Source organism: Thermobia domestica, chromosome 12 (assembly GCF_964235325.1).
Source record: "Thermobia domestica chromosome 12, izTheDome1.hap1.1, whole genome shotgun sequence".
In the NCBI taxonomy this organism is placed as follows: Eukaryota; Metazoa; Arthropoda; class Insecta; order Zygentoma; family Lepismatidae; genus Thermobia; species Thermobia domestica.
In genome coordinates, this window is record NC_137465.1 from 165,142,277 (window position 1) to 165,156,427 (window position 14,151).

Consider the following 14,151-nt stretch of genomic DNA (forward strand, 5'->3'; position numbering starts at 1 on the left):
TCCGAACAAACCTGTTTTCCGAACACCCATGTCCCCCAATTACTTCGGATAATCGACGCTCTACTGTATTTTCATTGTTGCGCCTGTATTATCGCAAAGCGCCAACATTGTATTCATTTAATAAGCGCCAACAAAGCGCCAACATTGATGGGGATGACATTTAATTTCTATGGCTATGAATGTACAAAGAATTTTCAAAATATATGAAATGTGGTTTTCGAGAAACCAACTAAACTACATTTGATCAAATTAAATGGAATATGTTCTCCCTAAATTTTCAATAATTCACATGTCGTACAAGAGTTTGGTGCAATGAATAGGATTGTCAACTCTAAAAAAGTAAAACCACCGGCATTCTAGGACAGATTGTATTTAAAACCTTGAAATCTTAAGCCGAGCAAAAATTCCAGTCAGCCGGTAAAATATAGTTCAGTTGGTATAACCCTAATAATGCAGACTTGATAATCCGATGATAGAAATTGAATATCAATAGTACTTCGGATCAGGGGCGTCATTTAGGACGGCAGGATGGGGCAATTCCCCCCACCCCCAAGAATTTGAAAAATACATATGCTTTAATCGATTGTCTACTAATATACTAGTACATAACGTGAAAATCTTATGTCGGTGGTGCTCTTGCCTCCCTCAAGCGAAGTCTGAAATGACGCCCCTGCTTGAGATAGTAAAACTTGTGTGCAGATGCACTTGGAAAATGACTTGCCAGTATTTCTACAACTAAAAAATCTGGCACTTCGACAGCAGTGAGGAGCTAAAAGAATGTATATAATAAGCTAGACGTCTGTACTCAGTAATAAAATGAAATTTCCAGTTAGCTGGTTCATTGGTCGGAGTTCAGTGCGCCTTTTCATCACCGAGGTTATAGAAACGTGAACTTCCAGTTTAAATTAGAATCCAGACCAACGTAAAACATTCAAATTTTGAAGGCTCTGTCAGTGAGAATTGAACCTACGATCCTATGCACCAAAGGAGCGTGCGATAGATACTACCCAGATAGCACAGAAAACTTTTTAAAAATGTTTAAAAATTTGCAAAGGCAAACTAAAATGTTTGCAAAAAACTTGCCTTTTCAAATGAGAAAATTTGCCGGAAGTTCAATGCAAATAACGAAGTTGACACTGGCTGAGTTTGCAGCAAAGTTGCCTCAGAAAATGAAAACATCTGCCAATAAAAACGAAATGTTTGCGACTGCACAGCAAGGAAGTTTACCAGGACTTTGCTGCAAATATTTTGTGCAAATTTTCTTTGACAAAATTTCCGAAAATGAGCTGATGAATTTGGTGAAAATATTAAAAGGTTTGCAGCAATATTACAGAAAGTGTTTTCACGATCGCAAGATCATGGTTGCTGCAAATGTATCAGGTAATGCTTGCTGCAAATGCATCAGGTAATGTTTGCTGCAAATTTATAAAGTGAAACCTAACTTTATGAAACATCAAAATTTTTATAATGTGGATCCGTCTTTTCTTAGTGGCAAGCATTAAACATCTTTAGCTACTTGCCAATGATAAGAAACTTGCGAACGATAAACGCACAGACAAAGGATATCGCAATTTATCTACTTACTCAACGATCATATCCCTGTACTTACTCTCACACACATTCACAAAATAACGTCAGGCTGCCTGGGTCAATAAAAACATCTGATAAGAGACCAGTGAGTTTATTCTGGAGTCCTCTGATGCATTGTTTTTTCTCGATTCTCACTTCCCGCTTGTTTTGTCACAGTTGATGTAGCGCAGTGAATTCTGGGTACCATGCGCGCGCACTCGGTAATATAATTCCATATTTGCTTTCAGCAAGTTTTTCGAAACAAGTTTTTTACAGAGTTGCAAACTGTTTGCGACGGCAAACCTTCGACGCTATATTTTCAAAAAAGATGCAAATTAATTGCAGTGGTGAATTTATTTTTATAAATCAGCGAAAATTTGCAGATCATATTGAAAGCTTTTAATAAATATTAAGAAATTTTGCCTTCGCAAACTTTCAGATTGTTTGCTCCACTAAACGAAGCAAAAATTTGCCGCAAGTATTCGTGCTATCTGGGTAATTCACGTCCCACGAATGCGTTCTTTAAACTAAAGGAGACGGAGGATTAATGAAAGTGAATGGTTATGGAATAACTGGTGGAATGAGAATGTGGGAGGAAACGGGAGAACCCCGAGAAAACTCATGCACACGATGTTGTACACCAGCTGGTGATCGATACAAGAACTCCTTGAACCAGAAGTAGGCATAAGTGCTTAACCACTGAGCCACTGTTCTTTCTATAATCACAAATGTCTTCTGTTACTTAATTCAGTAGAACGAACAGCTGTATACTCTAGGAACTAGAAGAGTCCAATTGAGTATTTGAGAGCCAGAAGTTTTGTTTCTTTTAGCTAGTTCTACTAACTTCAGTATTAAAAAAAAAAAAAGTTACATATTCTGATTCATGTCAAATCTTGAGTAATATCCACCATCTTGAATAGTTATTTCGTATTCCTAAATTTTTCTGTGATCTTTTTGATTAGACCTATATGTAGCTCGAACCAAGGGCGCCCATCAGGGGGACAAGGGGGCGCTCGCCCCCCCCTCCCTTAGAAGAAATTGTGCTTCGGAAGATCGAAAACCCAATAGATATTTTAGAATAGTTACCGCAAAATTCGAGACTACATTTGAAATGTCGCTTATACTTGCCCCCCACCTTGGAAACCACAACATGGATGCCCTTGGCTCGAACTATAAAATTGTTGCAGAGATATTAATTATATCTGGTTCGATTTGCAATATTGTAGGCTTTTAGCTGACATTTATTTTTCACTACTAAATCGAGAGAGAAGTAACGCAAGGAAATTTTGAAAATTTCTCAAAATTTTTCCGTTTCCTGATGCTTTCCAATTGTTATGTGGCGACACTGGATTCTAGACGAAAAAGAGAAAAATAAATATATACTGGAAATTCTGTTATATGAGAATGTTCTACTGAGTTTCATCTTGATTAATTCCATAGCAAAGAAGTAAGGAAATGTCTTGCATTTTATGATTTTGGTCTAGCTAACGATCTTTAGCTTTAGCGAGAAGCACACAAAAAATATTCCAGGTCCGGCTGTAACTGCCGTAGAGATACAAATAATATCTTGTTTGGTATGTAATGATATCTGCTTTTAGGTGCTATGAAACACATGCTACCATTATCCATGGGAGGATAGCAATAGAAAGAAACGTTGAAACATCCACTATAAAAAATTGACTTTCAGCGAATTCTTTTCATTTTACAGAACAAGAATGATCAAGGAAAAGGATAATGATCACATGATTGCCCTATTGCATGCTGAACACATCCTTAAAACATAATCTTGGTCCAGTAATAATAATGGTGTAAACATTTAATACTTGATGGTTTCTACTACCCTAAGAATCATAGGATTCGATGCACATAAGGTTTTCACTTTAGTTCAACTCCGACCATAAACACTGCTCTATTGTTCTCAAACTTCCAACAGGGATCTTCTAGCTCCTAGACATTCACATTATTATTTTGTTTTTTCGATATATTTTTTTATATGGTTCGAGCTGATGTAACATAAGCTATTATAACCTATAACAAGGAAGTAATAAGCAAAAATAAATATAGAAGCCACTCAAAATTTCCCCCCCTAAATTGTTTCGTTTAAGATTGCGAAAACACTAAAAGATGTAGAAGACTTCAGTTTTAAATTTGTTTTAAATTTGGACTTGCCTTTAGTTTAACTTGGCAACCGTACATGCACAGGCATGCGCAACCTGGGTGCCTTGGCAATCCCATTAGACAAACTTTTTTATGTAGAATTATTACAAATTGAGAAGAGAATGATCTACATTCTGCTACAGAAAATCACATTTAACTTCCGCGTGCCAAATATGACATGTTAATTTTATTATAGTTAACAGTACAATTATATTATTATTATTATTATTATTATTATTATTATTATTATTATTATTATTATTATTATTATTATTATTATTATTATTATTATTATTATTATTATTATTATTATTATTGTGAATCAAGAAAGATAAATAATGTATGCGCTATGTTCGTAAGGTGTAACGATTGAATATCAGATACCATTGAATGTCAGAAGAAGAGGTGTTTACAAAATAATTACTGTAAAGTATTTCCCGTCTGCATGTGTGCCGGGCGTCACCGACGCAGCATCGGGTTCAATGACGCTTTCTTAGGGAAAAGGCGGCGGCGGGGGGGGGGGGGGCGACGACATTCCATATGGTGGTACTTTAGAACTGGCACCCACATTCCGAATGTCCTGCGCACGCAAATGAGTACATGTCGCTCATCTGGAACATTGAAAACAAAATGTATTAAATTTTGCTCGATGTACTAAAATAATTTTGTTAAATGTATTCATTTTATTGTAAAGTGAAGCTTGTATTTTGTTCGGAGCACTGGTAGTGCATTTTGGATATTTTCGTGTCAACAGTTCCATCAGAGCCGTAACTTAGATTTATATCTTGGAGAGGGAGGGGGGGGGCAAGCATTAATACGCGTATTTGGGCTCTCCAGAAAAGTTGTTTTTCTAATTCTTGGGCCCCCTCTTTCCATCTTTCTCTTACTTTTTATGGGCTCCCTGGAGCGTGTGGGACAATTAATTAAGGAGACAATATTGACAAATCTCAAAGCCATACGAGTAAATATTAGTTTAAGGGCCCCTAACAGTAGACATTTTTTACTGAAATTGGCCTACGATTCATTTTTGTTTATTGACCTTTTGTATGCTGCTTTGGTTGAACCTGTTTGATGTTTCATTGTTAATTTCATATTCGTATCGTATATGAAGTAAGAAAATTTTGTCTGAAAATGGGGCTTCCTCGAAAGGCGGGGAGGTTCCCGGGGGGAAATTGCCCTCTGCCCCCACAAGTTACGATCCTGAGTTCCATTTCAGATTTTGCTTCGGGGGAAAAGAAGAGAAGATTCTTCACCAATACAAGAGCTTTAAGTTTTTTTTTTTTTTTTTTTTTTTTTAGTGCATTAACGTATAATTTATTTTAAAAATATGTAACTTATTTCTCAAATTCAGGGGGGCAATGAACCCTTTGCTGTCTCCAAATGACATCTCTCTTTCGTATCCCTAGAGAAACCTATGTTAATTTTTTATGTAACTTCTTTTGTTGTTTATTTAATAAAATACTAACGTATGCAACTGTTTTTATAATTTTATAAATACTATTGTAGCTTATTTTATATTACTATGTACTGCAACCTATTGTTTTTTTATTTGATTTGAGTTTACCTTTCCCTTCAGGAACAAGGCTATATGAAAAATAAATCTACAGCTTTATGCCAAATCACACAATCTCCCACCTGAAACTATTACTTCGTTAATTTACTTTTGTTTTTTTAACTTACAGGTAGAGATATATTTAGATAGAAGCTCTTTAAAATGTCCCAGACTGCCAGAGATAAGAACTGAAGAGTAATCCACCACCACTACCTGTCTAATACTGTATTTTGAGAACATTTGCAGCAGAAGTGATGGTGGAATTGCTGAAGGAAGAGTTCACCTTCGCTTTTCCAGTAGAGAGAACGGCGGGATCACTGAAGGAAGAGTCCATCCAAACGTTTCCAATAGATGAAACGGTGGGATCACTGAAAGAAAAGTTTATCCACACGTTTCCAGTAGAGGCGACAGTGAAGATCACTTGGAAGGAAGAGTTTACCCAAACGTTTCCAGCCGAAGTGACAGTGAGAATCACTGAAGGAAGAATTCAAACGTTCTCACAAGGGACGTATGCGAACCGTGACTGCTAGGTATTTATAAAAATTGGTACCCTGACTAATTGCGGGTCGCTTATCATTATGGTGATAGTCACTCAATGCGGAAATGCCTTGTTTACCCGTTACGTATAATACATATACCAAGCAATGATCGGGTGAGGCTGTGCTGAGTTATACCCCAAAAACGCCAGAAAAAGGGAAAAAAATGTATGCAAGCAACGAAGCAACCTGATACCTACGAAAGGGGAACACGTGACCAAGAACATGGCAGCACTGTTGCCATCCAACACAAACTTACAGTTTTTCAAATAGAACGTATACCATTGATATTAAAACAATTGGCATAAAACATGAAGGAAAAGCAAAAGATGAGTTATCAGTTTTGTCAAATAAAGTAGATATGAGGCTGTAAAGTTGAGGAATTATGGGCTCCACACAGAGAAACGAACAAATGTACAATAAAACTTCAGAAGGAATAAATAGCGAATAAACCACAGCATCCAGTAACTAACGGGCTTGATATGTCATATCGATTGTGCGGCTAGAACGAGAAATTTACGTATTTTATCATACTGTCTATGGCTTGTCTGTTGTATGTATTGGTGTATTATGTTAACATAATTTGCGCCTGTATATTACTAGTAACCTGAATGCAGTGTGTTTTATCTTCATCATTGTCTCACCTGCTAACGTTTCCTATACTCTCGACTGACACCTATCAAAGGTCATTAATCTTTGCGAATCGATTCTGACGTACTTTCTTGTCACATATTTGTTACCTTTCGTGCCACAGACTTTTTGTACTATTTTCAGGCGCTACGCCTCGTTTCTGTCGTTTGCAATGCATACAGGATTCTATGCAGTGTTGCAACCCCAAGATAGTTCGTTTTATAGTTCACGGGAACGGTTCACGATATCGACTCCACACAAACAACATTGGAATTGCTGTGCCACACGAAGACTTGCTGTTCACATTTCCGCATTGTCACATGAGAATTCTTTCTACGGCTACTCTAACATGTGCCCTTTTTGGGTGAATCCTGTATCAAACCCGTTAGTCACTGGATGCTGTGCATTCTGTAGTTTACTCTCTACTGTACATTTGTTTCTTCTGGAGCCTTGTTGTTGTACATTTGTTCATGTCTCTGTACGGGCCCCATAATTTCTCAACTTTACTGCCTCATATCTACCCTATTTGGCAACTCACCTTTTGCTTATTTTCTTTCACGTTTTACATCAATTGTTTTAATGCCATAAAATGGTATACGTTCTATTTGAAAAATTATAGCTTTGTGTTGGGATGACAACGCTGCTTGTGTGACAGTACTGCCATGTTCTTGGTCACGTGTCCCCCTCCCGTAGGTATCAGGTTACCTGCTCACATTTCTCGTTTTCTGCCTTTTTCTGGCGTTTTTGGGGTATAACTCGGCACAGCTTCGCCCGTTCACTGCTTGGTACAGGCCTGTCCATGAATTGGCTCCTGGAGCCAAAGCGTGAGCGGGCACGAGCGAAGATAAGAACAGGTGAGCACAGGTGCTGCTAGCTTCGCTTCTTCCACTGCATCCGATAAGTGTTGCCAACCACACATGATGGCAAAAAACCTATGGCCAAGCCTGGCCAGAAATTCGCACGATGATAAGCATTGAGCAGACGCAAGCGTGAAATGTGCAGGTGTGCTCTCCCCCTCCCCATTTCGAAAGCAGTGACGCGAAAACACTGCAGGAAATAAAATTGGTACGTTTTTTGGTTGAGGAAGACGCATGATAGAGGTTACAGTTAGCGTTGAAGTAACTAACAAATGAACAAGAAAGAAAGAAAGAAAGAAACTAATATTAAACATGTCATCTTACAGACGTAAAAACGACTGCAAAAATCGGAAACGAATTGTTTCAGACCTTTTTAGCTTGCTTACACAATTCGTGACGTTGTATTACATTAGCACTCGGTCTGTAATTTGTCATTCGCTTCACGTTTGCTAAGTTGTAAACGCCTTTCGTTGCTAGATTGATAGAAGAACGACGGGAGGTTGAAAATAATAATAATAATAATAATAATAATAATAATAATAATAATAATAATAATAATAATAATAATAATAATAATAATAATAATAATAATAATAATAATAATACGCATTATTATTATTATTATTATTATTATTATTATTATTATTATTATTATTATTATTATTATTATTATTATTATTATTATTATTATTATTATTATTCGGACCAAAGAGGGATGAAAATGGGGATTGGAGGAAATTCATAACTAGGAATTGCATAGTTTATACCGCTCACCTAACATTATTAGGGTTATGAAGTGTAGAAGGCTCAGGTGGGCAGGCCATGTAGCCAGAATGGAAGAAATTAGAAACGCTTTCATAATTTTAACTGAAAACCCAATTGGAAGAAGACCACTAGGAAGACCTAGGCGTAGATGGGAAGACAATATTAAGATGGATCTTGCAGAAATAAGAGTACAGAGTAGAAACTGGATCCAGTTGGCTAAGGACATAAGTTAGTGGAAATATTTTGTAAACGCGGCATTGAACCTTCGGGTTCCATAGACCATAGAGTTAGTTAGTTATTATTATCTAAAAGAAATGTTCAAATGTTGTTAAGAGACAATTACACAGAAGAACCGAGTTTCGACCAAACACTAATTTGCCGGAAGGAAATTCCAGTGCAGTCCAGCCTACTTTAAGCGTTATCCGTGCAACCCACGTTTCATGTTCAAGACATTGGGAATAATTGTTCGTATCATTCAGTTGGAACGTTTCCTTTCAAATTTACGCTATTACAGTAGACCTACGCTATTACAGTAGGCCTACGCTATTACAGTAGGCCTACAACATTGTGACTTTCAAAATCAGTCAGTAACTATCGAAGAAAGACAAGCGTGTAGCTTCAGTCGTTGAAATGATTTAACATTCTTTTTCACTTTTAACAAGCCACCGGCAAGCAACCAGCCAGGGACAATACATTTTTCCTTATTAAAAAGACACTCCTTGTTAAAAAAAAAAAAAAAAAAAAAAAAAACTAATTGCAGTCACTAACGGTCACACTTAAAAATGGAAAATCTCTTTGGCTCTCTTAATATTTTGTTTGATTCTTTGCGATCAAAGTAACTTTAAAAGTGGAGTAAGAAATACTATTCTTCCTATTGATAGTGTAATAGTGGCTTCTAATCTCCACAACCAACCCCTTGCTAAGCCTATTCGTACACACATACATGCATAAGCTAATTTTCTGGAGATATACTTAGATAATTACAAACAAGTGCTACAGTTTTTTTTTCTTATCAACAGATTATCTCTTTTCCTAAAAAGCGAAACAACATAATATAACAAACCCACACTCGGATATAACAAACCCACATCCCTCTTTAACAAAAGGAAAGAAAAAAGAAGAAAAGGAACGTACATAGTTTATCATTTGATTGCTGTTACAAGTTTGTATTGTCTATAGTTAACGGTTACCACATTGTAAAAAAACACTTTACACTAAATGGCAATCAGTTACCATACATACTTTTTTTTTTTTTTTTTTGGTAAGCTAGTGATTACCGCCAAGGTTGACAACACTTCCGCTCCTCTAAGGACAAAACCCGAAGATCCACGAAGCACGAACAATGGTATTTGCTCGTAGAATGCTCGTGAGCGTTCACGAGGAGAGTTTCCACTATCTGCTCGCCGTGGGCAGGGCTGGCTTGGTATATGTATTATACGTAGCGGGTAAACTAGTCATTTCCGCACCGAGTGACTATCACCATGATGATTAGCGATCCACAGTTAGTCAGGGTACCAATTTTTATAAATATCTAAATATCTGTCACGGTCGCATACGTCCCTTGTCAATAAAGGGGATGGCGGGTTCACTGAAGAAAGAATTCACCCAAACGTTTTCAGTAGAGGATACAGTGGGATCATTGAAGGCAAATAGTAGAAGAGACGGCAAACAGTTTACACTCCTATGTACCACATTTAGGGCTTGATCTGGTCCAATACTTTTTTGAAGAAAATGCAGCATAGCAAAAGAAACTTGATGTAGCATAGCGAAATAGATTCATACATTCAGTATATACTGTGGTATATTAATTTGTGTATTAATTTGTGTAATCAGCAATAATAATACATCAGCAGATGAAAATGACATCGTTTGTAGGTTCATGTAATCAACACAAAATAATATTAATGAGTTGCACTCGTAAGTGGAACAAATTTTATAGCTTGTTTAACGAGTTAAGAGAATTTCTTCATTGATTTTGAAGTTATTAATGGATATCAACTTGAATATTGCTATACAATTTCATGAATGTGTCGAATATCTCCAGTATTTTAACTGCTAGAAACATGCAAACATGTTTTAGAAATAAACCAGTGGCGGATGTTGAGGGATGATATATCAGTACAAACGAAGGAAAGAAAATTTATTTAATGTCCTAATTGTTATATATAAGAATTGAGATATTAGGTAAGTGTTGTTTTCTTTAGCATGTAGCAACATAAGTCTAATTTTTATCGGTGTGTCATTCCTCAAGATCCGCATACTCATTGCAATAGTTTTATAAGAAAGTGAACAGTATAAGAATTGTCTAATACAGTAATATGGTATAAAATGTTGCATCATGTATGTTACATTATCTGCGTCTTTTATGTAGTACAGAAATATTCGAATTAATTTAAACTGACAATGTTAAAACATTTTTTTTTCAACAGTGTACCAGTTGTGGACCTGCAAAGCTTGGTCGCTGTTTTGGACCTTCTATCTGCTGTGGTCCTCAGATTGGTTGCCTAGTAGGAACTCGAGAGGCTGCTGTGTGCCAAACTGAAAATTTTTATCCCGTTCCCTGCAGTAACAATGGACCTCTTTGTGCTGGAGAATCTGGAAGATGTGCTGCACATGGAGTCTGCTGCACTGAAGGTAAATAACTGAATGGGTATGTTTTAAACTGATACGTTATTAGCTACCACCAACTTGCGGACTATTAAATGCAGTGAACTCCAGGGATCGAAAAAAATATTCCGATCTAAGTAAAAGTTCTGAAGACAAAGTGCCGCAATAATACAAGTCCAAAGCCTACAACGTTTGGCCTTAAATTATAGTTACTGGTGTAAAGTGTACAAGTTTATCTCAGTCTATAGGCTATCTCTGAATGTTAACAGCAAGTCAAGGCAACATAAGTGAGATTTTACAAAACATCAGTGTTTGTTTTGTGTCCATTTAGGGAAAGTGGAAAAATGGCGAGCACTTAAGAAAGACAAAATTGTGAAGCTATTTTGTGACGTACGAAGCTCAAAATTTTGTCACACATTTTGAGATCCCTGCTAATTGCACGGAGAATGCCTTTTTTGTAATTATATTAAGACAATAATAATCAATGGCGTATTTAGGGGGGCTTCCGGGCTTAAGCCCTCCCTCCGAAATTTTATTTACTATATTAAAGTAAATGAAATAACTTGCAGAATTTTCACATTTCCAGGACTAAAGTTAGCAAAGCCCCGCGAAACAAAATCGTAAATAGGCTAATTACACATGAGAGATGAATGTTTTCATAGAGAGCCATAGCAAACATAAAAGATTAGTTACAGGGTCTTCAGGAGACAGAAAGATTGTCTCTTATGTTAACAACAGCGCTCAGCGTTTCGGTTCCTGCAATACCTTCTCTCACGTTGTCTTTGAAAATCCATTTTAATATCTCTGGCTGGCATTATTTGTTCTCGAAATACTCATATGAGTGATCGGAATTGTCTTATAGGAATAGCAAAGGTTGTATTTGATTTAATATTTAATCTGAATTAGTTTATTATAGAATTAGTGAATATTTACGATGTATGGCATAGATGGATGTAGTGATCTTGTCCCCATATTATTAGCAAATTGCTAAACCATTTTTTTTAAAAAAAAGAAAGCTTCTAAAACAATGCCTTTATATAAGTAGTATGCGCATCGTAGTTAGAAAGACAGGTTCGTTCAGAGAGTAGTTAAATGACGCACAAAATCTAACTAAAAATGTCCAAACCTATCTAGAAATATAGCTAAGTTTATACACCCTCCATTCCAAAAGAAACCAAACGTTTAAAAAAAACAAAAAAGCAATGTACATTTTGGAACAAATCATTTTTATTAATCAATGTATTCCCCTTCTGCATCGATACACATATTTGCACGCTCCAACAAATTGTCAAACGACTTCTCCATGTCCTTTATTGGAATGGTCTTTAGGACGGCGGTCGTCGCCTTCTCAATGGCATCAATCGATGCGTGCCACTTTCCTTTCATCGCCAAATGCAGTTTCGGGAACAGATAGAAATCGCACGGAGCGAGATCTGGTGAATAGGGCGGATGATGCAACCGAATAATGTGATTTTTGACCAAAAATTCAGTTACAAGTCGCGAACGATGTGATGGTGCATTATCGTCCAAAAGAGTCCAACTGCCGATTTCGCGATATTCGGGCCGAATACGACGAATTCTTGCCAGCAAACGTTTCATGACGCCCAAGTAAAACTCTCCAGTGACTGTCTGGCCGGTCTGAACAAATTCTTTGTGGATAATTCCTTTTGAATCGTAAAAACAAATCAGCATCACCTTAAACTTTTGACTTCACCAAGAGACTTTTTTTTGGGTGTTCCTTCATCCGGCGCTCTCCATTCAGCACTTTGCCGCTTTGTTTCGGGCTCATATTCAAAACACCACGTCTCGTCACCAGTTACAATCGATTTCAAGAAGTTTCGATCCTGCCGAGCAATTTTAACGATGTCTTTGCAATGCGCAATTCGATCAACTTTTTGGAGACCCGGGTTCGATTCCCGGCGGGAGCTCATGTGGTTCGGATTCCACGTTAATCAGTAGGTCCACGTCTCATATAGCCTCGCTGCTGAACGGGACGTAAAACTCAAAATCAATCAATCAATCGATCAACTTTTTGGTCTTCGGTGAGTTTGTGTGGTACAAACCGCGAATTAACCTTCTTAAGGCCCAAAACTTCGGTCAAAATGCGGTATGCGGTTGTTTGAGGAATGCCTAATTCCATTTCAATAACTTTCACCGACGATTTTTTGTTATGTTTGATGAATTCACGCACTTTTTCGATGTTTTCTTCCGATAATCCGGTTCTGGGACGGCCTGATCTTTCGTCATCATCCAGCGTCTCTCTACCCGATTTGAATCGCCTGAACAACTCGTAAACTTGCGTACGGGATAGACACTCATCACCATATGCATTTTGTAGCATTTGGTGCGTTTCACTAAAAGTTTTACCCAGTTTAACACAAAACTCAATTCCAGCTCGTTGTTTGAAACTCATTTTCCGACCGATGTACACAACACACTGACAGTTGAAACGCAATAACTTTGTTGCCGTGCATCCAAATGTCATGACATTTATACCAGTTGTCAATGAGGGACTACGCCATCTACCGGTAAAATATTACAACAGATGGCACTAGTGGTACTATTTGCTTTCAAAAGTTCGGTTTCTTTTGGAATGGAGGGTGTAGGTAACAGAATTTAACAATAAAGTAAGAAAAATATTTCTAAACTTTAGTTAGCTAACTTAAAATATGCTATAATGTTCGTCTTGATAGTCCGAAATCAACACTTTTGTCATCTACATTTAAATTATTTAAAGTGTGTTTTAGTCCGTCATTGATGAAAGTTACTAAAATCCCTTGAATTTTTTTCTTTTTTTTTTTCTCTTTCTCCGTAAACAGCAGAAACAAATTATTTCTACAGTAATTAACAACGCGTTAATCCTAACTCTGGGAAATCAAGACCTTCCGGAAAACAACAATTTACCGTGAGACTAACGCGTGAGAGAACGATACAAGGTAGTTACATACCCAAATGTAGCAAAAAAATAATAAATAAATAAATAAATAAATGTTGCTGCTAAGCAGTAGAATTACACAAAAAATAGCAAGCTAAAAATAATGTTCTAAAATAAATTTTGATTGAAAACAAAATATCCAATTACTGCTAAAAAATAAAAAAAGCTTGAAATTGCAATTACAGGAGGAGGATTAGTCGAAATAATAGCTAACAACTAGGGCAACCCAAAAGCATAAAAAGCTTAACAGCAATTTACACATACCGGTATGGTTGGTACCTTGAACGTTGTTGTGGTTGTCTAAGGGTCCAGAAGAAACCAATTTTAAAAGCATAATAAAGCATAATTTTAGAAAATAAAGCAAAAAGCATAATTTAAAATATATAGCAGAATTCTTGGAAAATTCTGAAAAATGAAATGAAATCTTTAAATTTTACGTCTCACGGTTATGCCGGTTAGTTGGAAAATTCTGTTTAACTGCAAGTTTGACATACTGTGTTAATATTTTTTAAAACCAATATTTACAATGCAAAACCATTGAGA

At 36.6% G+C, this 14,151-nt stretch overlaps 1 protein-coding gene across 1 annotated transcript in view; it reads left to right on the forward strand.

Annotated features, from left to right (window-relative positions):
• The window catches only part of LOC145665811 (oxytocin-neurophysin 1-like), a 73,843-nt gene that overhangs the window by 49,285 nt on the left and 10,407 nt on the right, over window positions 1-14,151 (forward strand). The window contains exon 3 of the mRNA XM_081732923.1: window positions 10,496-10,700. Coding sequence (XP_081589049.1) covers window positions 10,496-10,700 — 205 coding nt within the window. The remainder of the gene's footprint in view (window positions 1-10,495; window positions 10,701-14,151) is intronic.